Source organism: Cucurbita pepo, chromosome LG19 (genome assembly GCF_002806865.2).
Source record: "Cucurbita pepo subsp. pepo cultivar mu-cu-16 chromosome LG19, ASM280686v2, whole genome shotgun sequence".
Taxonomy (NCBI): Eukaryota; Viridiplantae; Streptophyta; class Magnoliopsida; order Cucurbitales; family Cucurbitaceae; genus Cucurbita; species Cucurbita pepo.
The window spans coordinates 8,114,174-8,137,817 of record NC_036656.1 but is presented as its reverse complement, the minus strand read 5'-3'; the positions used below and the strand labels follow the sequence as shown (position 1 = coordinate 8,137,817).

Below are 23,644 nucleotides of genomic sequence, written 5' to 3'. Positions count from 1 at the left end.
CCAGACCATGATTGTAATACAAGAACTTAAGAAAGATAATAATTTGGAAATCGCCAATATCTCTAACTTCTTCCTAATCATTCAAATTTGGAAATCTAACTTTTTTTTTAATGATCTCTGTTCTTAATGTTTGATGTAGATACTGCACCCATTCCAAAAGTTGTCTCTAAATTATCTTCCAATGGCTACCCAAATAAATTTAAAATTTAAAAAAAAAAAAAAAAGGTTGGAGAGATCGTAGAGGAAGCTCGACACCAATGAAGCCTATCGTGGATGAAGTGATCAATAACGAAGACGAAACCGAGCCCAATAAAGCTATATATAATTTGCAAAATCTTTAAAAAGAAAATTACAGCCCTTGTTCATCATTATTTCACATATTCTTCTGACATCAAAATTTGCATCTTTTGAGAGATTCCTGCTTTGTATGCTCACAGATCATCATGAAGATACTACATATTTACAAGTACAGCGTTTAAAGAAAGCACAACTGTCAACTACTCTTGGAAGGTAGAAAGTAACGAGAAATGGTGGAACCTCGATTCACTGTATTGGATCGCTTGCGAGGCCTGATCCAACACCATACTTCTTTCTGAATTTCAGGCGGCAACTCGTCAATCACTGAAATATCAATTTCGTCAACATTATAATTCCATCTTTCACCTCCTACTTCCCTATTGTCGGACAGTCTTAATTCGCTAGTGTGTCCATCTGGCATTATGTACAAAAAAAAAAAATCAATTTATGTCTACAAGGCTTGTTTAGATCCTTATTTATTTAAAAGGGATAAAAGAAGACAATATATTTGAAACATACCGGCAGGTGATAAGCCATCTTGGATGCTTTCAGAATGTTCCTGATTCCTCGATGTGGAAGAGAGATCAGGCTTAAAGAATCTCAAGATTGAAGCTGTGCCCTAGCATCATGAAATGTTAAAGAATAAAAACAACAAATCTTCAAAATGTGATAGCTTTAACAGTTAAATATACAAAGAACGATATTGTTTCAAAGTATATACATATACATATGTATAAACAGTCCTAATATAACTGCTTGGATCCATTTATTCTTTTATTCCCTTAATAGCAAAATTTCTCCATGATAATGGAACTTTCCAAATGAATTATAATAATAAAGCACTTGCAAACCTTGTCTTTTGATTTGTTCCTTTTCGTACACAGCGGAGACATAATTCTTGTCTTCTTGGACTTCTGCTCTTCTAATGTAATTATTGGGAACTCACTTTTATTTGGGCCCGAACATAACTTGCTTTCTATAAGGATTACCCCTATGTAGATTAGAAAGTGGGAAAGAAAGGAAAATACTTAGGTGCATATGAATACCATACCTGAGGCGGCTAAGGGAAGTCGGGTTGCTTCTTGAACAACACCATCTTTTTCAAACTCTTTGGAAGAACAGCATGGATCCTGCACATCAAAGAATCTTGAGTTAGAAATAAGAAATGTTTTTTTTTTTTTTTTTTTTTTTTTTTTTTTTTTTTTTTTTTTTTTTTNTTTCAACCGATCTTGATAAAGTGCACCACCCATAGCATTTAGTAAGCACGAAAAGATGTCATGACCACTCAAATGCTCAGTAACTCTTAAGACAGTCTTATAGCAATGTAAATGATCATAAATTCAAAACTACTTGATACAAATTGCAAACAGGAAAAAGTGGTATTTGCAATTCTGTAGTGCTTCACAAGATCTATTCGTTCAGAAAAGCTCAAGAAGGGCAATCTAAATTACCCTAAAATTCAAGAAGCTACAACTCAAACTCGAGAACTTTTTATTTGAAAATTTCAAATTACCCTAAAATTCAAAGACCATATTGAAAACAACTTGATATGTTCGGAATGGATGTTGTGGAATATGTTACAGCAGTACGATTCAGCAAAAGAACTATTGAATATCCTATACCATGACTTCATCTTTCCACAAACCCCTTTCACACTCCTCTTGATCCCAATTGCTTCTATCTGTAGCGTTCTTAACCTCTGTTTCTTCTCCAGTGAATTTATCAAGAGCCTCACTTGAGTTCACTGAATAATCTGTACAACCTAAATGACCGTTCTCAATCTTGGTTTCTTCTCCAGTGTATTCATCATGAGCTTCACTTGAGTCCATAACTGAATAATTTGTAAGAAGTAAGTTACCAGGAAGTTTTAACTAAAAGAAGTATAATGAGACGGAAAATAGATGGAAACATATTTTAGCTCTTAATACCTGAAAGCAAAGCAGTTTCTTGTGTATCATTACCCTGGGGTTTGTCAGATGATGCGCAATACGAATGCTGGCTATGCAAGTATTTTGTAATTGAACACGTTCCCTACCACAAGAATAAGCATCAGGAGGCTGAGCATTGAGATTAAAAGCAAAAACAGAAAATTAATAAGAAAATTAGCAACCATTGTACAGATGAACTGATTAACGACTAAGAAGTGGAATGGTTCAAATAATACACTAACAATTCAAGAAAAAAAAGAACCAGTATTGTTCAACAGTAAAAGTTGTCACAGTCAAGATGTACAACATTTAGACAATCATTAGTAAACTTTCCTATCAAATTCAGACAGGAAACTAAAAATGTTATTTCATCAAAGTGTCGTACTAAATAGAAAAAATAAAACAAAACAGAAACATTCATCACAATGTTTTTCGATGATTTAGGCTGAAAGCACTATGACAAGATGTTGAAGCCGTTGGTGGTCAAACATAACCAGACCACAGAATTAGTTGCCAAATATGCTCAAACTTACAGACGGTATGGCCATAATTTTACTTGCTGAGACAGAAAGAGAAGTTATTCGCCATCCACTGTTTAGATCTCTCTGGCTGTTAGCTCTGTAAGAGCCTAAATAATCCCGCAATCCAGCCTTAAATAAGTTTAGTGCATCCTCCTGAATTTTAGCAGCACCATATCTTAAGGGACAAGACTTGGAAGGGAACTTCTTATGTGGATCTGAGTCGCTCAACTGCACCACCAAGAATAATCATATCTAAGCAATTAGTGAGCAGCAAGCCATAATATGGATACATTTATTGAATTTTGCTGTTGAACCTAAATCTCAGCAACAAGTTCAGAACACAAAAAACATACCTCATATGCACTAGCATGAAGGGTAAGGGTGTGAGCCATCCGCCTATTCTGATCTAAATCAGAACAAAGACGCTCACTCAGTTCTTCAGAAAGTTCAGTTAGCCAGTGCTGAACCTGCAGAAGAGGGAATCATGATGGGCAACTCTGTGATGGTTAAACAAGGACTTCCAAACATGTCCACCAATCTTATGTCTTATCCAAAGGAGAAAAAAATCATCTCCTTGCACATGAAAACATGTTTAGCGCAACAGTAGGCAGCATCACATAGAAACGGCATTCAAAAAGGATTGAGTCCATTTTGATATGAATGCACAAAAGATGTACATTCCATCAAGGATCCATTTTGGAGTTCCATAAATCAGATGCACATATTATCTTCAACAATTATGCACAAGTATCGAATGAAAAGGATAATATTTATGCAATCATACAACCGAAGAGTTGGATGTGGTGATAAGGCCTTGGAATTTAACCCAAATTATGAAGTCAAAATCATCTGGGGTCACTACCTACGTTGTTAAAGATTCTACAGACTGCTTGAATACAAATGTTGTAGCCGTGGTGGTTAAACCAGTTCTAATTCTCATTGCTGAAGCTGATTCCATTTTTAGTTATGGTAGAAAACATACCCTCCCCTAATGCCCAGTTAATCAGACTTTTGCAATGTTTTTAAATACTTGAATGTCATCTTATATTGAACACATTCTTAAAAGATCAAATCATGTCATGAAAGAATTTTAAAGAACAAATCTAGTAATAAGTACATTAAAATAGAAGAAATAGACAAATAGCAATTAGATTTAACTGAATATATGGTAACATTTATTTAGAATATTCAGCGTCAACACTCAAAGCACTTTACATCAAAACCTTAATCAATGTGCAGTATAAAGGAGATTATCCATCCTCCTAAGCACACACTGACATCAAGAGAAAAAAAAAAAAAAACAGAAAGAAAAGAAAAAACGACCAAACAACGGGAATGTAAATCTAATTGATGTCCTCAATAAAATTTAAAAAATAAAAGCTAAATCTTACTGAAGAAATTGTTCTCAGAGCTTGGGGGCCAGGAAAACTCTTCCCAGAACCATGGCTTTTGGGAAGAAGGCGACATTGTACTTCTTCCCCACTGATTCCTCTGGCAATATTCCATAACCAAGTACTAAAAAAAACAAAAAAGTGAATTATTCTATTGTGATAAGACAAACGGACAATCCTACAAAACATAAGAGCCTTTTTTAGAAGACCAAAACATTTCAGAGTACGAAATTACAAATAAGAGCCTTTATTCATTTTGTCTGACTTTTCCTGTTTCTTGTTTCATTGTAGTTAATAGTTATTCACAAAAGATCCAAGATTGAATTCATTTATAAAATACCCAGTATTAAATCCATAACGTTCTTGTAGCTTCTGCTCTGGAAACCTCAACAGATCTCCAACAGTGTTCACACCAAGGTCACTTTCTAAAGAACTCCCTAGCTTTCCACCAAGTTGTTTCCTGCCATAAAATTTCAGAACTGACTCGGTTAAATTAAATGGTAACATATCGTTAGTGTGATATGATATATGAAAACTTACATTTTTTTTATTGGTAGGGAATCAAGCAAGCCTTTCACGCAGGAGTGGGGCACAACAGTCTGTTGAGCAGGTTTATTCATGGCACTCGCAAGTTTAGCCAGCATCTGCTCACAATCTCATATATAATTGAAAATGATGTAAAAGATAGTTTTGAATAAAAGTAGGATTCAGTATGAACAAATAGTTCCATCCTGCCTTGTTATGAGAAATTCCAGCAGAACAAGTAAACTCGGTCTCTTTCAACACTTGCATCCTCAGTTCAGCAACAATGAGAGTTCCACAAGCCAACAGCTTATCACGATAATCTGAATCACTCTTCGTAAGCCACATCCTTACACATTCTTGGCTATCACTTTGTTCCTGATTTAAAACCAATTTCAATATTGTATGTTGTAGCTGATGAAGAAGCCAGTTCATAGCCAATATTATCAGCATTAAGAAGTAGATTTAATTTCTTAAAAATTTAATAGTACAGTTGGAAAAGAAAAATATCCTCTTTATACCATGCTAAAGAAGAGGGAAAAAAACATATGCGTACAAGAAATAAATTATTAGTCTCAGAGATTCCCCTAAAGTTTATGTTGATCAATCCCTGAAGATTATGGAAATAGAGTTCTCACTGGAGAAATCCTTCGGAAGAATAAATGTTTTAAAGCAACAAAGGATCAGCTCCCCTTTTCCACAGAGGAGGTCTTCAAGTCGTGAAGGACCTTGATTCAAACAAAATACCCTGGATGGTTTTAAAGGCAGCATTCTCAAACATTATGGTAGTTTAAATTAAACCTATTCGTGCTTGGTCACCAAGAAGTTGAAATCAACCTCAGAAAATGGGATTTGTGATATTGTATGAAGTGTTAACCTCTCTACCATAATCAAAGGAAGAACAAGAGCGAAATTGCGGAGTTTCAAGAGGTGTAAGAAAAATAATTCTCTTCCTCCTTCGATATTTGTACCTGGGGCATACAGCTTTAGCCGTCTTTTGGAAAAAGAAGAGGAGGATAAAGTCCTAGGAGGATAAGATCGGTAGAAAATATTTTCACCTCAACCCCCCTATAGTTTTCTCTGATCTTCTCTTCAACACTTTGTCATGATAAGTTTCTTACAAATCATTATGTGTGTTCAAAGTCCAAAGATTAAAAAAAAAAAAAAAAACTTTGGAACATTGATTTGAGAATTTCCGAAGTAAAGGAATAGAAGAAACTTCCTAAGTTTGAAAGAGGAGAAATTTTCTGTTTGGTAGATTTTATATTTGTCTTTTCAAGTGGGAGTATCCTGGATAAAACCTTTTATGATTATGACCAGTCCCATAATTGTGCCAATTAAAAGTATTTTTATAGGCTTTCAGCCACTTTCTTATGAAGTTATCATTATATCAATGATATCTTTTGTTTCTTATTTAAAAAAGAACAAAAAACGTGTCCTGTAAATAGTCAAAATTTATAATGCAAATTGGCATCTAACAATTACCATTTTTTTTATGCATCAGTAGATATCGCAGTAATGACTTTAAGAAGGAGATCAGGAATGAAGAAATCTCAGAGATTGTATCTGACCGTTTGATCAAGACCTAAAACATGAGACTTTAGAGCCTCAACATCAATAGCCTCCATGCTCTCCGGAGGAGTTTCAACTAACATTGCTTCGGCGGCATCAGTTAGGTCAAGATATACTTCATCAATCGATGCTCTCTCACACCTTCCCTTCTTTGAAAGAATACGAACAACCTACAATTTTATTAATTTTTTAGATGTCAACATTCCTTGGTAACAGAGAACACCGAATGTACAAATGATACTACTCACCTCTGAACCTGCATCCCGGTATGTCTTGAGGTCTGCTTTACCGCGTGCCACAGGAACTTGAACAAGCTGAATTTGAGGGCAGATTTTCTTTGCCTCATCCCCTCGCATTGATCTGAAGCTTATTAGACTGTTGAAGAGAATAAATTATAACTTGGGGGAAGAAGTGTCTATACCGCTTCACACCAAATTTGCGTGCTTCATAGCCGACAGCAATCAAGCCACCACCTTTCCATGCGTTATATTGAACCACAGCAGTAGGTACACCCCTTAAATGTGGCTGCTTCCGTTGCTCAACTGCAGAAATGATAACAGTTAACTTGAGAGAGAGAACTATACAAAATTGTTGTCTATGGCAGATAATTTTCCGTAACTTCCCTGATCATACATTACTAATTCCCACAGAAGGAAAATATGGAAAAATTAAGATCCATGACTCCCACCTGTCATACTAATCCTTATCAAGGAACTTAACACCCCAGGGAGAACCAGAAACCATATTGCAAAGTGATTCTAGGATAAAATTTATTCCTCTTCTTCTGATCGAGAAAACTTCCATTGGAGAAAATAAATAAATAAGCCACGAGATTCTAGGATATATTATTAGTCTCAGAAACCATATTGCAAAGTGATTCTAGGATAATACGACCTCCCAAGTTTAGGAAAATTCAGGCCCATGATAAAGCACTATACCAAATATCAGCCCACTCTTCCACTCAACCAAAAACTTATCTACGAAAGTTCTCCTATTATGGACATCTAGACAATCGCATTATTACCGATAATTTCCAGAGCATTTTGCGCATAAACAATGCACTGTGAATACAGCTTCTACAAGCTTCTGCTTTTGTTTACAGAGTGGCCTTTGACTGAGTAAAGACGTACAGGCGCGATTCCACTGTATCTCCAAGCAGTTATTCTAGAAATTGATATCGACTAGATCAGCAGAATGCTAAACACTAAACCAAATTGTGAACTTCGATGTCCCCCAGTATCGGAATCCAAATTTGAGGGTAGTTAAGAAATATCAGCATTCGTCGTGGAAGTAGATTTCGAAAGGTATATCTCTAAATAGTTCAAAGAATGGGCGTACGACAAGGAGAGTAAGAGAATTGTAACCTTGAACGTAGAAGCAGTCCATATCGACGTGAGCGATGATTCTGGCATCTGATGACTCCGGCTTCGCTACTGGCATCTCTTACCAATGCTCGGGTAGACAGCATAAGCATAAGCCAAATCTAACACCGTCAGATGAGTAATTAACTTCTTCTCCGAGTAGGATCAAAGAATGTTTAGCAATCAGCATGCAGATGCACGTCGGCGGAATACTAGTCCGTTTTGCGAACATCGACAAACCAAAATTGGAACTGAGAGAAAAGTGGAGGGAAGTGTCCTTAGGCAAACATTTTTAACCGATAAACACAATCCGAATGGAAAATGGAAATTTGCAAGAAAAATGAGATTGTCATTTGCAAAATGGGTAATTGTTGGAAATAGCCCATTTTGTTTTGGGCTTACGTAAATAACTCCGTTTCAGAAAACTTGTTTTAATAGCGCTGGTGACGTCAGCAAACGAGGTGAAACTACCATAATACCCTTTATTCTTTGAAATCGGAGGGTCAAAACATAATCGGCGCCCAATTAGAAACTTTCCCTCCAATTTCGGGCTCCATTTTTAATATCCTAAAACCCAGTATTAATTTCAGAAAAGAAGTTCATATATTTATTTTTTCCAGTTATTTAGGCATGTATCATGTTTTCATATGAAAATTTTCCCAATCTATTCTTTCAGACTATTTAGGCATATTTGACTGTTTATTTATTTATTATTTTCGCGACAATTTAGACATATTTGATTTTTTTAGTAGATAATACTTTATTAAAACTTTTGAAAGCTAAAAAAAAAATATAATTTTGATACAAAGTATCACCAATTTTTATGATTATTTGAATTATTATTTTTAGATAGTATAAAGATGTTCTTGAAACTTTTAGAAGTTAAATGGGGTTTAAGTGGTATATATATATATATATATGATGCAAATGCGGGCACCGAGCAAGAGATGGTAAATGTATAATACGGTTCTACCTCATATGGATGTTATATAAAAAAAGCACAAGGTCCTAAGAGTTCTTATGCCAGCCCACCAACGATACTGAAAAGTGACAACAAAAACTCAATCTATCATGCTCAAATAACCTTATATATATATAAGACACTGAAGCATATGATACAAGTATGTTCGAGAAGTCTGCTCACAAGGCTCTCGGACTCTGGAATGAGAGAATATGTCAGGCTGTTCAAGAATGAGAGAATATGTCAAAGAGTCTTTGAATTGGTGCAGCAAAGTATCTATTTGCAGTATAGTTGATCACAGGGAAGTCTGGTTTTGAGAACATCAGTGGCACTGTGTGTAGCATGCTCACAGGGAATATACAGTTCACAAAAAAGTAATATAAACAGCATCGTTACATCCAAAGGACAACAATTGTTCTACAAGTAACCATCCCTTCTGTCTTGATCCTCAGCTTCCTTATTGGCAACTTCCACAGATTTGAACCAAAGGAATCCCTGTCTCGACAAATTAGATAGAGAGAGAGAGAGAGAGAGAGAGACTTGTAAGTGGGACTTCCTATTTCTGCAAATTAATTCTTTTTATATTCAATTTTCTGAATCCCCCTAAAGAAAGATGGATAAATGCATTTATCTTCATTACATAGACCGCAGAAACTAATGTTGTAGCTTCATGGTATGATAAATGCATACCAAGAGATGTGATAAGCCCTTCACAAATGTCAAAAAAAACGGAGATGGTAGAACTTACAGCAGTGGGAATGCCCGTAAATGCGAAAAATCCAAGCAATGGAGCGTAAAATATGCTGTCTGAGTTTATGATTCCAAACACAGGCTTCTGGTTGACGTACTCAAATACTGAGCCTATCTGCACAGTTGGAAGTAGTTCCAATAAACAAACAAACAAACAGTTTCAATTGGAATTAGTATCTGTAGCTTAATCGTATGCTGCTGAACAAATAAATGAATTACATGTGTCAACATGCTGCTGCTGAAGAACTAACAGTTCAACCAGTTAAAATATGCCATAGTTACCAAGAAGCTAATGGACTCATTCCAAGAAAAAAAAAAAAAAAAAGGTTGATTCTATCCACAATTCAGTCCGCAGAAGCCTGCATTCTTTTGAGTTTCAAGTTTAAATTCTTACAATGTTGTTCTCTCCTTATTTCATATAAAAGACTGTTAAAGCGAGGTAATAATGTCGTTTGTTTCTACTTAAATTTGAGTAAACTGACCCTTAGAACAAGAATACATATCCAAAATTCCATAAACAAGTCTGTGGTGAGAGGAAAGCTTACAGCGGCAATTGCAGTGATAGATGAGGCGAGTAAGTAAACGTAGAAAGGGACCTGAAATCCCAGTTGGGATCCAGTTTCTTTGCCTTCCTCCCTTGCCCAAGGAGGAGGCTCCTCCGAATCAGGTTTAGCCCAGGAAGGGATTGTTTCTTCAGACTCGCTCGATTTTGCAGACCCTTCAGTAACGGAAAACACAGTAAGCTTGCGATACCCATTGCTTCTCCTTCCAATAGGCCGCAAGTGTCCGAATGCAGTGCGTTCCGTATTCATCCTCCCGTAATTACAAGCTAACCTTGGATTGCAATAAGACAATAGTGTCGCAGACATTACTTCCAATTCTTCTTTCGACCCCTTCCTTCAATCTTCTCTATCAATCAGCTTCTAGCAAAATGAATTTTGGTATACAAAAATTCACACTCCACATGAAACACAAACATATAATATCTTGCTAAGCACCTAACAGAAATGACACAGTTCTAGCAGCAGTTAGTATCAGCTATTGATTCTTCTTTCAGCAGCAACAAGTTTTAGTACTTTCATTTTCCTTTCATACACGACGAAAATACGAACAAGAAAAGAAAAATAGAGGAGGGGGCTTACTGGTGTGGAATGAACCTTCGTGAGAGCGAGACGAGCGTGATGAGAGTGCACAGCCAGCGTGGTGTTGCGCATCCGGCCACCGTGGAACTACCGGCAGCGATGGGAAAGAGGACTAAATTGAGAGGTCGATTTGGAGGGAGATAACGCAGACGAATCAAGGATAACGAATGACGCAAAATTAAAATTAAGGAAATTATTTATATAAAAAAATGGAAAATAAATTAGAGTATATTATTAAATATTTTTTTAATGCCGTTTGGAGATTTTTTTAATTTTATCTTTTAAGTTCATTAGTTAATTGATAAAGTGAAATATATATATTGCTGGGGTATGGGGGTATTTATGTCCCAATTTACATTGTGCGACTGCAGTCACCGCCGTTACCGAAGAAGATCGCAATGCGTCGTCGACCAGAACAAAGCCCCAGCCAGCTTCATAAGGCTTCTGTCTCCTAGCTCCACTTTGCAACCGGAGTTGCTTCTTCCGCGCCATTTTCTCCAATGGATACGCACTCCGCTTACCTCACTGGTACGAATCGTTCCCGTAGTTCTCAAACCCCTTCCCCCTCCCACTCCGCCTCCGCCTCCGCCACCTCCTCCATCCACAAGCGCAAATTGGCCTCCGAGGACCACGTCCCTCCTTTCCCTCCATCCTTTTCTCCTTCCTTTCCCTCCGCCTCCGCCACCTCCCGTAGTTCTCAAAGCATATCTGCTCGCGGCGGTGGCGCTGACTCCGACTCGGACGACGATTCCGATGATGCTGTCGTCGAGGACGACGAGGATGACTTTGACAATGATTCCTCCATGCGCAACTTCACTGCTGCTAGACTTGAGAACAGCGGTGCTGCCGGTTCTGCTTCCGCCTCTGCTTCGGCTTCTGCTGCGCGTACAACCAAGATCAAGTCGAATGCAACGGTGAAGATCGAGAATTCGAATATCAGCAAGGATGGAGTCACGGCTGGTGGAACCAATGCGGCGGGTCCAACAGTGGGGACAACAGGAAATTCTGTGTCCGGGATTGTAGTGAAGGAAGACACTTCGAAAATTTTCGCCGACAGTATACAGACTAGTGGTGCCTATATTTCCAGAGAAGAGAGCTTGAAGAGAGAGGTATGTCTTCTGGACCAAACTGTACTCCTATATTTTGGGCCAAGTCCCTGTCGTATGCTGTTTAGAACAGTAATTTATTTATCCATGGAGGGACGAGTGCGAGAGAGAGGTGGCGTGAGTGAAAAGGGGTAGGAGTGGGGAACGCTTGCCATACCCACCTGAGTTTTATTTTTATTTTCTCCTTTTTCCCCAAGAGTATTACAATGCAAACAAGGTTGGGAATTTGAACCTATGACAATCTTGACCAGTTGAAACTCAGATTATCGAAGTGGCATCCGAAACATTTAGTGTCTCATTTGATGAGATATTTGGGGGAGGTAGAGTTGAAGTAGAGGAAAGTGGGAGAGTAGAGGGTTTAATCTACATCCTACTGGTATGTGGACTTTAAGTTGGGGAGTGCTTGCAGGTCCTTTCAGAAGGTCATAGAAGCAACATATTCTTTAGGCAAACATGATATGATGCCTGATGGTTACATGCTATAGATGGAGAAATCCTTCACCTAAAGGGACGTTAGAAATTTGTTTCTTTAATCCCACTGGAGGAAATTTGAGTATCTTTATGGGAAGCAACATAAAATGTGGCCAGATTTTAGGCATCTTCTTTCACACTTGCCAATAATATTATCCCTAATCCAATAGGTAAAGAGACCAGAAATCTCATGGGGCAGTACTAGTGTTCCTCCGTTGGTGTTTGTCAAAGAAAAGGTAGGGAAGCATTTACTTAGTTTTTTATTCGGGGGTAGGGGGACTATCAATCTATTCTTACTTGATAGTGCTTTCGTGATTGGTGGTATAATATTTGGGAAGCATTGAGGGTAAATGCATCATAAAGATTACTTATTTGATGTCTTAATGTGCCCTTGAATCCATCTCACTGCTCACTCTGTTTAGTAGCAAGTTAAGGGAATAACCACCTTTTCCTTAGCCCCTTAAGCTAAACGCTTTGGAGTTCTATAGATGTTTGAACTCTTCTGCAGTTTCCCTATTTCCTTTTAAGAGTAAAGCAAGGAAGCTATAGGTAAATTCAATTGAGTTGATCTTTGTATTATTTGGCTGAAAAGAATTGCTTGTTCAATGAAAAGGCACAGAGATTGGATAAAAGTATACTAGTTAGCTAAATTCATGTTTCAATTTAGGTTTTTATGGATTGTGATTTTAGTCAGTATACTACCTTTGTAATTAAAACAAATTGGAGTTGGTTTTTATGTGTGTCAATGTGTAGTTTGTAACACGTCATCTATCGGACCTTACTCTGTAACTTTTCACTGATTGATAAAATGTTTTTCTGTTATTTTTAAATTTTGAATTCTTTTGGGTATATTTATTTGTAATACGATTAAAGACCAACAGATTAATATATGTGATCATTAAATTCAGCTGCATTATGTCCATTTTGTTGAAGTTAATGAAATCTGAGCTTGTTTTAAGCTTGCTGATTCTGTGCATTGCCAGAGAATTTATTAAGGGGGACTTCAACTTTGTAGTACTGATGGTTTCCTCAATTCATAATGTTTCAGGAGGAAGCATTGTTACTCAAATTTGTATGCCTTTCGAATGACGGTGTTGATGAGCATATGGTTTGGTATTTTTTTTTTTTCCCTTTGCCTAAGTCTTATTCTGCATGCAATTCCTTCTTCTGTAACATTCTTTGAGGGTTTTTCGTGCTTTAGATGTCACGTTCACCTCTAGTCTAACCCCTACAGTAGGCTGTATGCTTTCCGACTAGTCTAACCCCTACAGTAGGCTGTATGCTTTCCGACGTGATCTCATTTTATGTAATAAAAGCTTTGATGCAAAAATGCATTTTACGTGGAACTTCTCAGGTTAATTGGACTGAAGAATATTTTCGCCCGACAACTACCTAACATGCCCAAGGAATACATTGTTCGTCTTGTTATGGACAGGTACCTTCAATTGCTACATGTTATCTTTTTGGGTGGTGAGAAAATGAGGCTTGATTTAATGAAAATATTAAAAGTTGAAGGGATACGAACTCCCCAAGGAAAAATTAAAAGCAGCAAAGACAACTGAGGTCTTTGATTTTGTGATATGAACCAAGACATCTCAATTATGCAATATGAACTTGAAGGAAGATTCTTGAATGGTTACAAATTTTGAGTACATGATAGAGTTATTATATTTCGTTAATATATTTTAAGACTTTTTATTTATTTTAAAGTTACATTTACGTAGCGGCTAATTTTGGTTATAAAGTATGGGTTTTTATCTTTGAGACTATATAAAACCATTTATGTTGTCTTTGTAACGAAGACTTGAAAAATGTAGTAAAAAGAGCCTTTGTGTTTTTTTTTTTTTTTTTTTTAAAGGCTATGTTTAGATTGCATGNAAGGAGGCCTGATTAATTGGCAGAACTTCGTAGCTACCGGTCTTCTACCTTGACCAAATTTATTCGGGGCCTTCATAACTTCTGACCTTCCACCTTGACCACATTTATTTGGAATTTTCTTAGCTACCGATTTTTCGGCTGACCAAATTTATTCAGAACCTTCATAGCTACTGTTGAAGTCGTGCCTTGGCATGCGTGAGAGAACACATCTTCACATCGAAGACATGTTGAAATCAAAATTGTTGGTGTCCCAATTGCTGAATTGAAGTCGCATCGACTGAGAGATCACCTAAACTACTATTTCACGAGTTAGTATCCAAGCTGAGAATGGATGATATCTATTCCTCATCTTGAGGGAGAGTGTTGAAGGAATGACCTTCATTTAACGATATTTGTGTAATCTCAAGTAGTTGACCTCCATAGTTATCTGTATACTTACGTAATTTCTAGGGATTTATTTAGATGATTTCCTTGCACCTTCTTCAATGGATTTCCTCCCCCTACTAGACAACCCTAATTTTATTACCAACAAAAAAGCATTAGCACTAGCCATGCCGTTACCCTCATATAAGGCGGACTCCAAAATCATACTGCTGTGGTGCCATACGTGAGCACCATGACACTTTCCTTCCAGATTTTAGGCTTCTGTATGATTTCTGCCCATGCCATGGCACTTCGTGGTTGCATCATGGTGCTTCCACCTTGAATTTTTTGGCCTTCTGTTAGTCCTACAGTGCAGGCGTTATACGCTCAAGTGATAAGCTCACGACCCCTCCCTAAGATCTTTATTACTCACGTAGACTTTGATTTCTCTCAAAACATCTCTCAAAGTCTCCAAATTCTCTCCGACGCTTTAATCCTCCAAAATAGTCAATCTTGTGCATATTCTGGCATGGACAACAGGAAAACTAACAATTTTCAAGTTATAATCCATATAAAAATAGCTGACGAAGTCTGCTACAGCTTTATACACAATTCTCATTTGTCTCGAACTGTTCTGCTATGAATTATTAATGTCAAGTATGTTAACCATTTTGCTTTGAGTTTTTTAGTTTTTTAAAATTGGGCTTGTTTTCTTCATTGCAGTAGTTTCCATCTTTATTAAGAAAACATTTGAATTCTTAGCCATTTTCAAAATAAAAAACAAGTTTTTAAATATAAAAAAACATTTGATTTTTTTCCTTACGAAAAGAAAACTATTTTTTTTTAGTGTCAAAACTTTAGCTTGGATTTTGAAAACATTTGTAGAAAGTAGATACAAAAAACAGAGTCTTCAAAAGGTTATTAAATGGGACCTAAATTGTTGCGCAGGTAAAGCCAAGTTAGATGGTCTTCTTGGATTTTGACTTTTACTAAAACCCATCGTTTATTGAAGCCCAATGACTGGGATTAATTTAGTACTGAAAGTCATTTGTCAATCTGCTATTAAATACTCTTGAACATTATTGTTCATTTATTTGGTTTGTAATTTCCTCTAAAATTGAACTTGCAGAAACCACAAGTCGGTGATGGTTATAAGACGAAATCATGTTGTTGGTGGCATCACGTATCGCCCATATGTCAGGTGCTTTTGATGATGTAGCTACCATTTAGTCAGTTGTATCTGCCAAAAAAGTTGATTAGTTTCTTGTTAAAAAAAGAAAAAAAGAAAAAAAAATGTATCTGCCAATTTCTGGATGCAAAAAGTAAAAAAATAAATAAAAACGCACACACACACAAACATAACCTCCTGCTATCTTATGTGAGGCTAACTTATTTCAACTTGTGCCTTTTATTTGAAAAATTGGTTCAGTTTACATCCCTACTGCAGTTCTTTGTGTCATTCTATTTGTGTGTGAATCTTTATGTTGACGTTCGTTTGTTTTTGGTCACTTGTTTATAGGACAATAATTGGATTACTTGTTTGTAGAACGATATTGGTTCCTTTGTCATCACTATGTCTCTTATCCAAACAAAAAAAGAACAAAGGAAAAACAATAAAAGAACAGTAATTGGTATTGTATGTAGTAACGTGTTTTTGTGCTATGGCATCTCTTCATCCTGCAACGCAACCCAGCCCTAAGGAAGAATTTGAGTCTTGAATTTACTGCATGCTATGTGTAAAATAAATTTGCTTGGCTTCTCTTCCCTTCTCCTCATGTATCGTAAGCTCCAGGGAAAAAAATCTATGTGGTGTTTTGTTTTTTTGATGAATAGATAATAAAAAGTTATTTAATTCCAATTATTGATGGTGAAGTTCAGAATATATTTTAGGTCATGTTTGATACTCATTTGGTTTTTTATTTCTAGTTTTTGAAAATTTGGCTAATAAAATACTACTTTCACTCCAAAGTTTCTATGTTTTGTTATCCATTTTCTAGAAATGTTATAAAAAAAAACCAAGCGAAGTTTTGAAAAAGAAAAAAAAGTAGTTCTTAAAAACTTGTTTTAAAATTCGACTAAGAATTCAAATGATTAAGAGAGGTGAAAACCATGGTGAGGGAACAACCATGATTTTCAAAAATAGAAAAGCAGAAATGTTTGCACACCGAACGGGCCTTAATAATGAACGATGAACTAGAATATTTATTTATTTATTTATCTTATGCTGGAACCTTATTGAACAGTGAAGTCAACACTGATGTTTTTAGGGTACTTGTAGGATCTTTATTAAGTTGGGGGCCAGTCTCTTGACTTCATTTTCTTTTTTCCCCTCATTTCTCTTCCTTCCTTCCTGGTGACCTTCTATTGCAGTCAAAAATTTGGCGAGATAGCCTTTTGTGCAATTACAGCTGATGAGCAAGTAAAAGGATACGGTACCAGATTGATGAATCACTTAAAGCAGCATGCACGTGATGTTGATGGCCTAACTCATTTCCTCACATATGCGGACAATAATGCCGTTGGCTACTTTACCAAGCAGGTCTAGGGTCTATTTTTGAAATACTTATCTTGCTTGTTGTTCTATACTGCTTCTCCATTCGTTCACATGAAACTTGTTTGGTTTTCTGTCCGAGAGCCGTTTTTGTCTTTATCAGTGTACTATTTGACATATGAAAAAGGTTGGGATGAGGGTAGGAATTTCGACTTATGGAGATAAATTGTAAACTTGATCAACTATAAGCAACAAAACATTGTCTTTAGATGCCTGCTATTATTTTTACTTTTATTGCTTTTCAATACTTAGATTGGCCATTCACTTGCAGGCATCTTGTGATATGATCATTAAGGTATACTTTTTAATTCCACTTGATAAAGGGATTGAACCTAGATCATTAGAAACAAAAACTCACAGACTCAGTTCATCATAACTCCTACAGGGAGTCTTGTACATTCGATAATAATTTTTCTTATTGGCCAAGAGAATAGATACACCGGAACTAAAAGCATTTTTTCATTGTCTTTTTTATTCCGTGGTTCTTATCTTGAGGGCATTCCCATAACTTCTTGTACTGAGAGAGGTATGGATTTTCATTTAAGAGGTGTTTGTAATCCTATAGGAACTTGGGCATTTTCGTGTTTAAATATACCTTTCACTTGTCTATAATCAATCTTCTTCTTGAATGTCAGATGTCAAAATGAATGATTGATTGACTTGAGCCTTTAACTTGTAGGGGTTCACGAAAGAAATCCACCTGGAGAAGGACCGGTGGCAGGGGTATGTCACAAGCATCTTTATTATTTTGAAGATTGCCAAAGTTTTCTTTTCGTATCTTTTGGGACAAACAATGACATATACTTCTCAGTATTCACTCTTGTATTTTGCAAGTATCCATTCCTCTTTGTGCAATGTTTTAAAATGCTAAATATGGCTACATGACTCTTTTTTTTTTTTTTTTTTTTTTTTTTTTTTTTTTTTTTTTTTTTTTTTTTTTTTTTTTTNTTGTCTTTATTGACATAAAAAAGAATGAAAATACCCATGTATGACTAAATAGTGTAATTAAATATCAGTTTGAAATGAACCCAAAAGTCAAGGCTAACAATAAAACACAGTAATAATTTTGATTTCTAAGTTCTCTCTTACAAAGCTAGGTCAAGCGAATTTTTTTTTAACTACTTATTCTTTTCAGGTACATTAAAGACTATGATGGAGGAATTCTTATGGAATGCAAAATCGATCCAAAACTTCCATACACTGATTTGTCTACAATGATTCGCCGTCAGAGGCAGGCAAGATGTCTTGATCATTGCACATTCAAATGTTTAGTTTTAATAAAATTTCACGTTCATGCAGCTATAGATGATTGAAATCTGAAAAATGGATGAAGCTTTAGTTCTTTTACCTGGATTTTTCTTTCAAGGGTTAACATGTAGTTCGGTTAAAATTTTATTTCCATGCAACTACGTTCACAAAGTTACATCTGAACTTGCCAATAGTAGTGGAAAAAATCCTCTACCACTGTGACATTTGGTAGGGTGAGCACCACGCCTTCACAAAGTTCAGTACCCTTAACCGATTTGATGGTCTCCTTTATGACTCACATATCCTGTGGTACTCAAAAGAATTTTTCATTCTTCTTCACCCACTCTTACAAAATGAAGTTGTGGGTTGTCCGTCTCACTACCAATTTGTACCACCACCATCTCAATGCCAGTTGGTCTTTGATCTTTATGGTCTCTAGTGAATCCAACCCTCAAATGGGTTGAGCTGAGTTGGCTCCATTCCTCTTTTGTTTATTCCGTTAATAAACAGTCGTTTCAAAGACATGGAAACAACTCAACTCAAATCTGGGAGTGCACCAAAGACAAACTACCTAAAAATTTTGTGTTAAGAGTTACTTGGTAATATTATTTAAAAGAAAATTTTTGTCGAACTTAAACTTAGATAATTACTAATCAGAAGTAGTTTTATAAGAATGCTTGTGATTGGCTTGAACTAGAAGAATCTGGGCAGAGGTGGAACATTGAAATGTTAGCCACTTAGCACTATCGATTTGACCAATTCTTTTAATGGTTGGGTTGTAGTGTATATATATTTTTTAATTCTTCTCTCTTGTTTAATGTAGGCAATTGATGAGAAGATAAGAGAGCTTTCGAACTGCCACATTGTTTATCCTGGACTTGATTTACAAAAGGTATGATTGTCAACGTCAGTCTTTTATTACCTTCCTTTTGTCCTTCTAGTTGTAGTTTCCTCTTGGCAAAGAGATAGGCTGTTCCACTGGAATATGTAAACCTTTTGTCTATTTTCCTTTTTATTAAAACTCTCTTTTTAATTTTTCTCATGTTGTGATAATTAAGATTCCATTTTCCTCTCCTGATCACGAAGTCAAAGTTTCCTCTTAAACTTTTCTTTTTCCTAATTTTATTGAGTGATGAATTCCTATTTCTGTATTGAGTCTAATCAAGTCTTGGTTGTTCAGAAGGAGCCAGGAGTTCCCAAAAGATCCGTCAAAGTTGAGGAAATCCCGGGTTTGAGTAAGATTCTACCTTTGGTCTTTGAGTTTGGTTGTGGTTATCATTCACTTCTTTGGCTTGGTTCTCCTGCAACAAAAGTACTTTAGAAACTATTCCTAACACCAGAAAACCATTTTTGTTTTTCATTCTCTAACACCAGAAAACCACTTGCTTTATCCTTAAGGTTTCTTTCTCTCAACGTTTTGGAATGGTGTAGATTTTTTACTACCCTCGCTACCAAAAAGGTTCGTCACTTGAGAAAAATTTTGATGGCATGCTACTTTTGATAATAGAGGAGGCTGGATGGACGCCTGATCAATGGGGCTTCTCACGTTACAGAGCCTTAAACTCTGCTGACGGGATCTCAAATCAAAAGCATTTGACTGCGTTCATGCGCTCACTTCTCAAGGCTAGTTTCTCGTTCAAGTTTACATTGCATTTCCATATTTATGTACTAGTTTCTTCTATTTGCTGCGTTGTCCTTGTATCTGTTAATTTATTCTTCCTGCTATTTTCCACCATACCAGTCAATGCATGACCATGTTGACGCTTGGCCATTCAAGGAACCGGTGGATTCTCGTGACGTACCTGATTATTATGAAATCATTAAGGATCCAGTGGGTAAGAACTCCCAACTTAGCAAATTCGTCTCCTGGATCTTTGCTGCATTCTTTGGATCCCTTGTAGTCGTGTTATTATGTGATAGGTCAATTTGTAACTTCTGATGACATTCAAAAAAATATCATTATTTGACCATAATGCTGTAGATCTAAAAACGATGGCTAAAAGGGTGGAGTCAGAACAATATTACGTTACTTTCGAGATGTTTGTCGCAGATGTGAGAAGAATGTTTGGTAATGCGCGCACGTACAATGCTCCCGAGACTATTTACTATAAATGTGCAACAAGGTACGATTACCTCATGTTAGCTTTGTGTTTGTGTACCTCATGTTGGCTTACCCAAGTTATTTGCAGGCTAGAAGCACATTTTCAAAGCAGGCTTCAATCAGGTCTACAATCTGCCAACAAAGTTCAACCATGACGGTTGCAATGAAGATGCAGCTTATTAGTTGTACAGATCCTTTTTCATTACAATCAATTATTCTAGCATCTTATTCTTCTAACCCTGATTCTTAATTGTTCAGGGTTAGGATTGTGTAGATCAAGTGATTATATCATATCATATCTTCTTGGATAGAGTTTATTTATGAGATAGAGCGTGGCTTAGATTCTTGGATGTGTTTGAAGGGTTCATAAACGGTCTTCAATCCTTGTGTTTCTACTAGTAAACCTTTGCTCGATAATTTTAATAGCTAGATTCACTTGAAAACAAAACAAAATAAGAGAGAAAAAGAGATGTACTCTTGTGACCCATTGAGATTAAAATATTTTTGTAATCTCTTTCCTACCTACACAAGCAAAATTGTTAGAATTGGTTTAATGAAGTTATCAAGTGCGATGATTTATGAAATTTTATTAAACTAAAAGGTGAAATTCTAGCTTTTAGTTAAATCTGATAAGGGGAAGTTTAGAGGTTGAGCACATGAGATAATGGCTGTAACATTTGGTTTGGGTTGGTTTATAGAAATGATTTTCCTTTTCCGCTCCATGTGACACTCACTTAAGAAAATGATAAATAAATATAAAAATAAAATAATATTGAACGAAATTCATTCATCTATTGAACTATTAATTTCAGGACATTAGAGTAACAAGCTGGTTTGCGTAGTTGTTGGGGGGCAATTGGAAAATTGGAAAATTGGAAAATTGGAAAATTGTTATATTGGAAAAGAGTAAAGAAAATAACAATCAATTAAATAATAATGTGTAATTGTGTAATCAACGGTGTGGAATCGGCGGAGGCGGAGGTGGAGGTGGATTCCACTTCATAGAGGCGAGAGGCTTGAGGCTTGAGGCGAGAGGCTTGAGGCTTGAGGCGAGGCGCGCACGGAATTCTTGAACGAGATCTACCGCGGCACCGGACTTGCATTGCCAACTCTTATTTTCTCTCTCTTTCCTTCACCCAGCGGCGTCCACAACCTCTGTTTTCTTCATCATTCCTTTTCCATCTGGTGATTGAGATCCATCCGAAGCACTTCTTCATCTCGATCTCTCTCGCGATTGGAATTCATCTACTGAATGCCATCTTTGGAACCCGCCATTAGTTCATGATTCTAAGACTTTGAGCATGGACTCCCAGCCTTCCCAATCGGGAAGGTCCCCGACCGAGTATTCCAGCCTTCTCAGTAGAGAAACGACTCTTGGTCGAACTACTTCATCCTCCTCGCCTAAATCCAACCCCGATGCCAGCAGCCAGAGCTTGTCTTCAATTCTCAACAACCCTCACGCTGGCAAGTCCGATGCGTCCTGGGTTGGCTGGTGGTCCTCTTCCTCCACCGTCACCCCACCTGAGTTTATTCCCCTCACATCCTCCACAGCCTCATCGGAAGTTACTCGATTCGATTTTAACAACTACACGGCCTTGATCTCCGATTCTTATAACCGATTCGAGGACATACGAAACCATTCCAGCAAAGAGAACGGTGGCTTGGATAGCATTGGGGGCCAGGGGGAAGCCCTTGTGGCATGTTTGAGAGAGGTTCCGGCGCTTTACTTTAAGGAAGATTTCGCATTGGAGGACGGGGCGACATTCCGTGCAGCGTGCCCCTTCTTGAATGTATCGCAGAATTTAGTGCTGCAAGAGAAGCTTTCGCATTATTTAGATGTCGTGGAGTTGCATTTGGTCAAGGAAATTTCACTGCGTTCCAATTCTTTCTTCGAGGCTCAGGGGCAGCTACAAGACTTAAATGTGAAGATTGTGGAGGGATGTAGCCGGCTACGGCAATTAAAGGAGACCATACGGCTCTTGGATGTTGATTTAGTGGACTCTGCCAGGCAAATTCAGGAGCAGAATGCGACCAGGAACAATTTGTTGGCTCTTCAGCAGAAATTGAAGCTTATTTTATACGTTAATCAGGCCATTTCAGCTCTTAAATTGGTACTTTAATCAGTCCACTTTAGCTCTTAATTTGGTACTTCAATCAGTCCATTTTAGCTCTGAAATGGTACCTTAATCAGTCCATTTCATCATACTTATGGTTCAATTTACTGGCTATGGTTTTTTTGTGCTTTCTGGGAAGTGCCTTTTATTCGCAAGTCCTTAACTCGTGTACTTGTTGTGGTCGATGCATTTGGTCATAGCAAATAGCAACTGTTGTCCGAAGGCTTGAAACCTTATAATTGGATCTTCTGTTGCACAATCCTATGACCATGTTTGATCTTGAAGCTGTTAGTAATTAAAAAACAATGAAAATTTGCCAATACTTCTAGAATGATGCGGGAAGCTAATGTATTCAGGACTTACGCAATAGTTTTTAGACACAGACTTGAGATCAACAAGGAAATCCAGATACATCGCTATCCTAAGAAAATAAAGCTTGTATGGTTCTTCTGTCAAGATGTCTTAGCATGCTGGATAAAATTCAACTGAAGAATTCTTGCTCGTCTTTCTCCAAGTTAGTGTGTCGTATGTAAAAGAAACTAAGAATGGACAGATCACCTTTTCCTTTAGTTCCCTTTTGGCATGGAATCAGGTTGTATTGCCCCTGAGAGAGACCATACACCTTATTCTGGGTTCTACTGTTGTCATAACTTCTCAAAGAAAGCCAAAATTTCATGGTCAATGCCATTAGAGGTATTTTGTGGGAGGTTTGATTAAATAGAAATAGGAGTCTTTCCTGAAGTATTGGGCGGATGGAGTCTTGATGAAACTTAAGTTTTTGTTTCCTCAGTTCGATTACTTTACCGTCTTTCTGGAAGACCAATGTTGATTTTTTTATTTAATAAACCTTCAACAAAACTTGTGATAGCGAAAGAAAAAACATATACCACGTAACTGCTCTTTACTTTTCATAAAGATATGATATCAGCCATAGGACTCTTATCTGGTAGTGATGGTCGAAGCTAGTACCAATTGATTTATACTTTTGTTCGTGCAGCTTGTAGCATCGGCAGATTGTGCTGGAGCCTTGGATGTGACCGATGATTTATTACATCTTCTGGTATTTTCTCATCCAATGAATTAGATAGTTTTTACTTTTAACTATAATGTTTGTCTGTCCTATACAAGTTTCATTCTTAGTCTAGGGTGTTGACAATATAGTGTTGATATGCTCTATACTGCCCCTATTTATACATTCAGTTAATTTTTTTTAATGTTTTTTGTTTAAATTATTTATTAGCTTTTGAAGTAAGAAATATACAATTTAATAAAAATGGAGGTATATATACAAGAATCTGGGTAGATTGGCTTCTTTTAGGGAGATGAAGTATTCTCTCTCTCTAAGCAAAACCTTGTCCACCCCCCCC

The 23,644-nt window shown here is 36.8% G+C and overlaps 4 protein-coding genes across 6 annotated transcripts in view; 2 read left to right on the top strand and 2 right to left on the bottom strand.

Moving 5' to 3' along the window:
• Positions 1–290: 290 nt before the first annotated feature.
• On the bottom strand, positions 291–7,945 carry LOC111781986 (DNA polymerase eta). The gene is made up of 16 exons (XM_023662740.1): positions 7,596–7,945; positions 6,653–6,773; positions 6,480–6,591; positions 6,231–6,401; positions 4,873–5,037; positions 4,678–4,781; positions 4,478–4,597; positions 4,138–4,261; positions 3,100–3,213; positions 2,759–2,974; positions 2,226–2,328; positions 1,920–2,128; positions 1,349–1,427; positions 1,149–1,273; positions 817–916; positions 291–711 (listed from the first exon to the last, which is right to left on the bottom strand). Exons 1-16 carry the CDS (start codon positions 7,669–7,671, stop codon positions 494–496), a joined length of 2,157 nt encoding a protein of 718 aa, XP_023518508.1. The 5' UTR covers positions 7,672–7,945; the 3' UTR covers positions 291–493.
• A 607-nt stretch (positions 7,946–8,552) lies between these two features.
• LOC111781610 lies at positions 8,553–10,619 on the bottom strand. 3 transcript variants are annotated; one of them, XM_023662297.1, is made up of 4 exons: positions 10,446–10,619; positions 9,849–10,226; positions 9,302–9,418; positions 8,553–9,048 (listed from the first exon to the last, which is right to left on the bottom strand). In XM_023662297.1, the coding sequence occupies exons 2-4, from the start codon at positions 10,170–10,172 to the stop codon at positions 8,971–8,973; spliced, it is 519 nt and encodes a 172-aa protein (XP_023518065.1). In that variant the 5' UTR covers positions 10,173–10,226; positions 10,446–10,619; the 3' UTR covers positions 8,553–8,970. The 3 variants fall into 3 exon arrangements, with proteins under 3 accessions (XP_023518065.1, XP_023518066.1, XP_023518067.1); XM_023662298.1 differs by having other exon boundaries at positions 9,849–10,301; positions 10,446–10,608; XM_023662299.1 differs by having other exon boundaries at positions 9,849–10,223; positions 10,446–10,608.
• A 168-nt stretch (positions 10,620–10,787) lies between these two features.
• LOC111781609 (histone acetyltransferase GCN5-like) lies at positions 10,788–20,517 on the top strand. Its single transcript, XM_023662296.1, has 13 exons — positions 10,788–11,554; positions 13,071–13,135; positions 13,377–13,457; positions 15,393–15,464; positions 16,634–16,802; positions 17,494–17,537; positions 17,950–18,049; positions 18,886–18,954; positions 19,243–19,297; positions 19,570–19,685; positions 19,804–19,897; positions 20,044–20,185; positions 20,252–20,517. The coding sequence occupies exons 1-13, from the start codon at positions 10,946–10,948 to the stop codon at positions 20,316–20,318; spliced, it is 1,683 nt and encodes a 560-aa protein (XP_023518064.1). The 5' UTR covers positions 10,788–10,945; the 3' UTR covers positions 20,319–20,517.
• Positions 20,518–21,135: 618 nt separating this feature from the next.
• The window catches only part of LOC111781387 (vacuolar protein sorting-associated protein 54, chloroplastic-like), a 15,710-nt gene continuing 13,201 nt past the window's right edge, over positions 21,136–23,644 (top strand). Inside the window, exons 1-2 of the mRNA XM_023661946.1 lie at positions 21,136–22,274; positions 23,275–23,337. Of these exons, the coding sequence (XP_023517714.1) occupies positions 21,465–22,274; positions 23,275–23,337 (873 nt within the window). The 5' untranslated portion in view covers positions 21,136–21,464. The remainder of the gene's footprint in view (positions 22,275–23,274; positions 23,338–23,644) is intronic.

Bases quoted from the DNA above. Each gene is read 5' to 3' on its own strand.
- LOC111781610 (XM_023662297.1), bottom strand. From the start codon at position 10,172: ATGTCTGCGACACTATTGTCTTATTGCAATCCAAGGTTAGCTTGTAAT. The intron at 9,419-9,848 runs GTAAGCTTTCCT...CCAACTGTGCAG, and splicing joins CTATCACTGCAATTGCCGCT to ATAGGCTCAGTATTTGAGTA. The intron at 9,049-9,301 runs GTAAGTTCTACC...TTGTCGAGACAG, and splicing joins TTACGGGCATTCCCACTGCT to GGATTCCTTTGGTTCAAATC.
- LOC111781609 (XM_023662296.1), top strand. From the start codon at position 10,946: ATGGATACGCACTCCGCTTACCTCACTGGTACGAATCGTTCCCGTAGT. The intron at 16,803-17,493 runs GTCTAGGGTCTA...TTTAACTTGTAG, and splicing joins TTGGCTACTTTACCAAGCAG to GGGTTCACGAAAGAAATCCA. The intron at 20,186-20,251 runs GTACGATTACCT...AGTTATTTGCAG, and splicing joins TACTATAAATGTGCAACAAG to GCTAGAAGCACATTTTCAAA.
- LOC111781986 (XM_023662740.1), bottom strand. From the start codon at position 7,671: ATGCCAGTAGCGAAGCCGGAGTCATCAGATGCCAGAATCATCGCTCAC. The intron at 3,214-4,137 runs GTAAGATTTAGC...CCTCTTCTGCAG, and splicing joins CTCTGAGAACAATTTCTTCA to GTTCAGCACTGGCTAACTGA. The intron at 2,329-2,758 runs GTAAGTTTGAGC...TTCTTGTGGTAG, and splicing joins AAATTATGGCCATACCGTCT to GGAACGTGTTCAATTACAAA.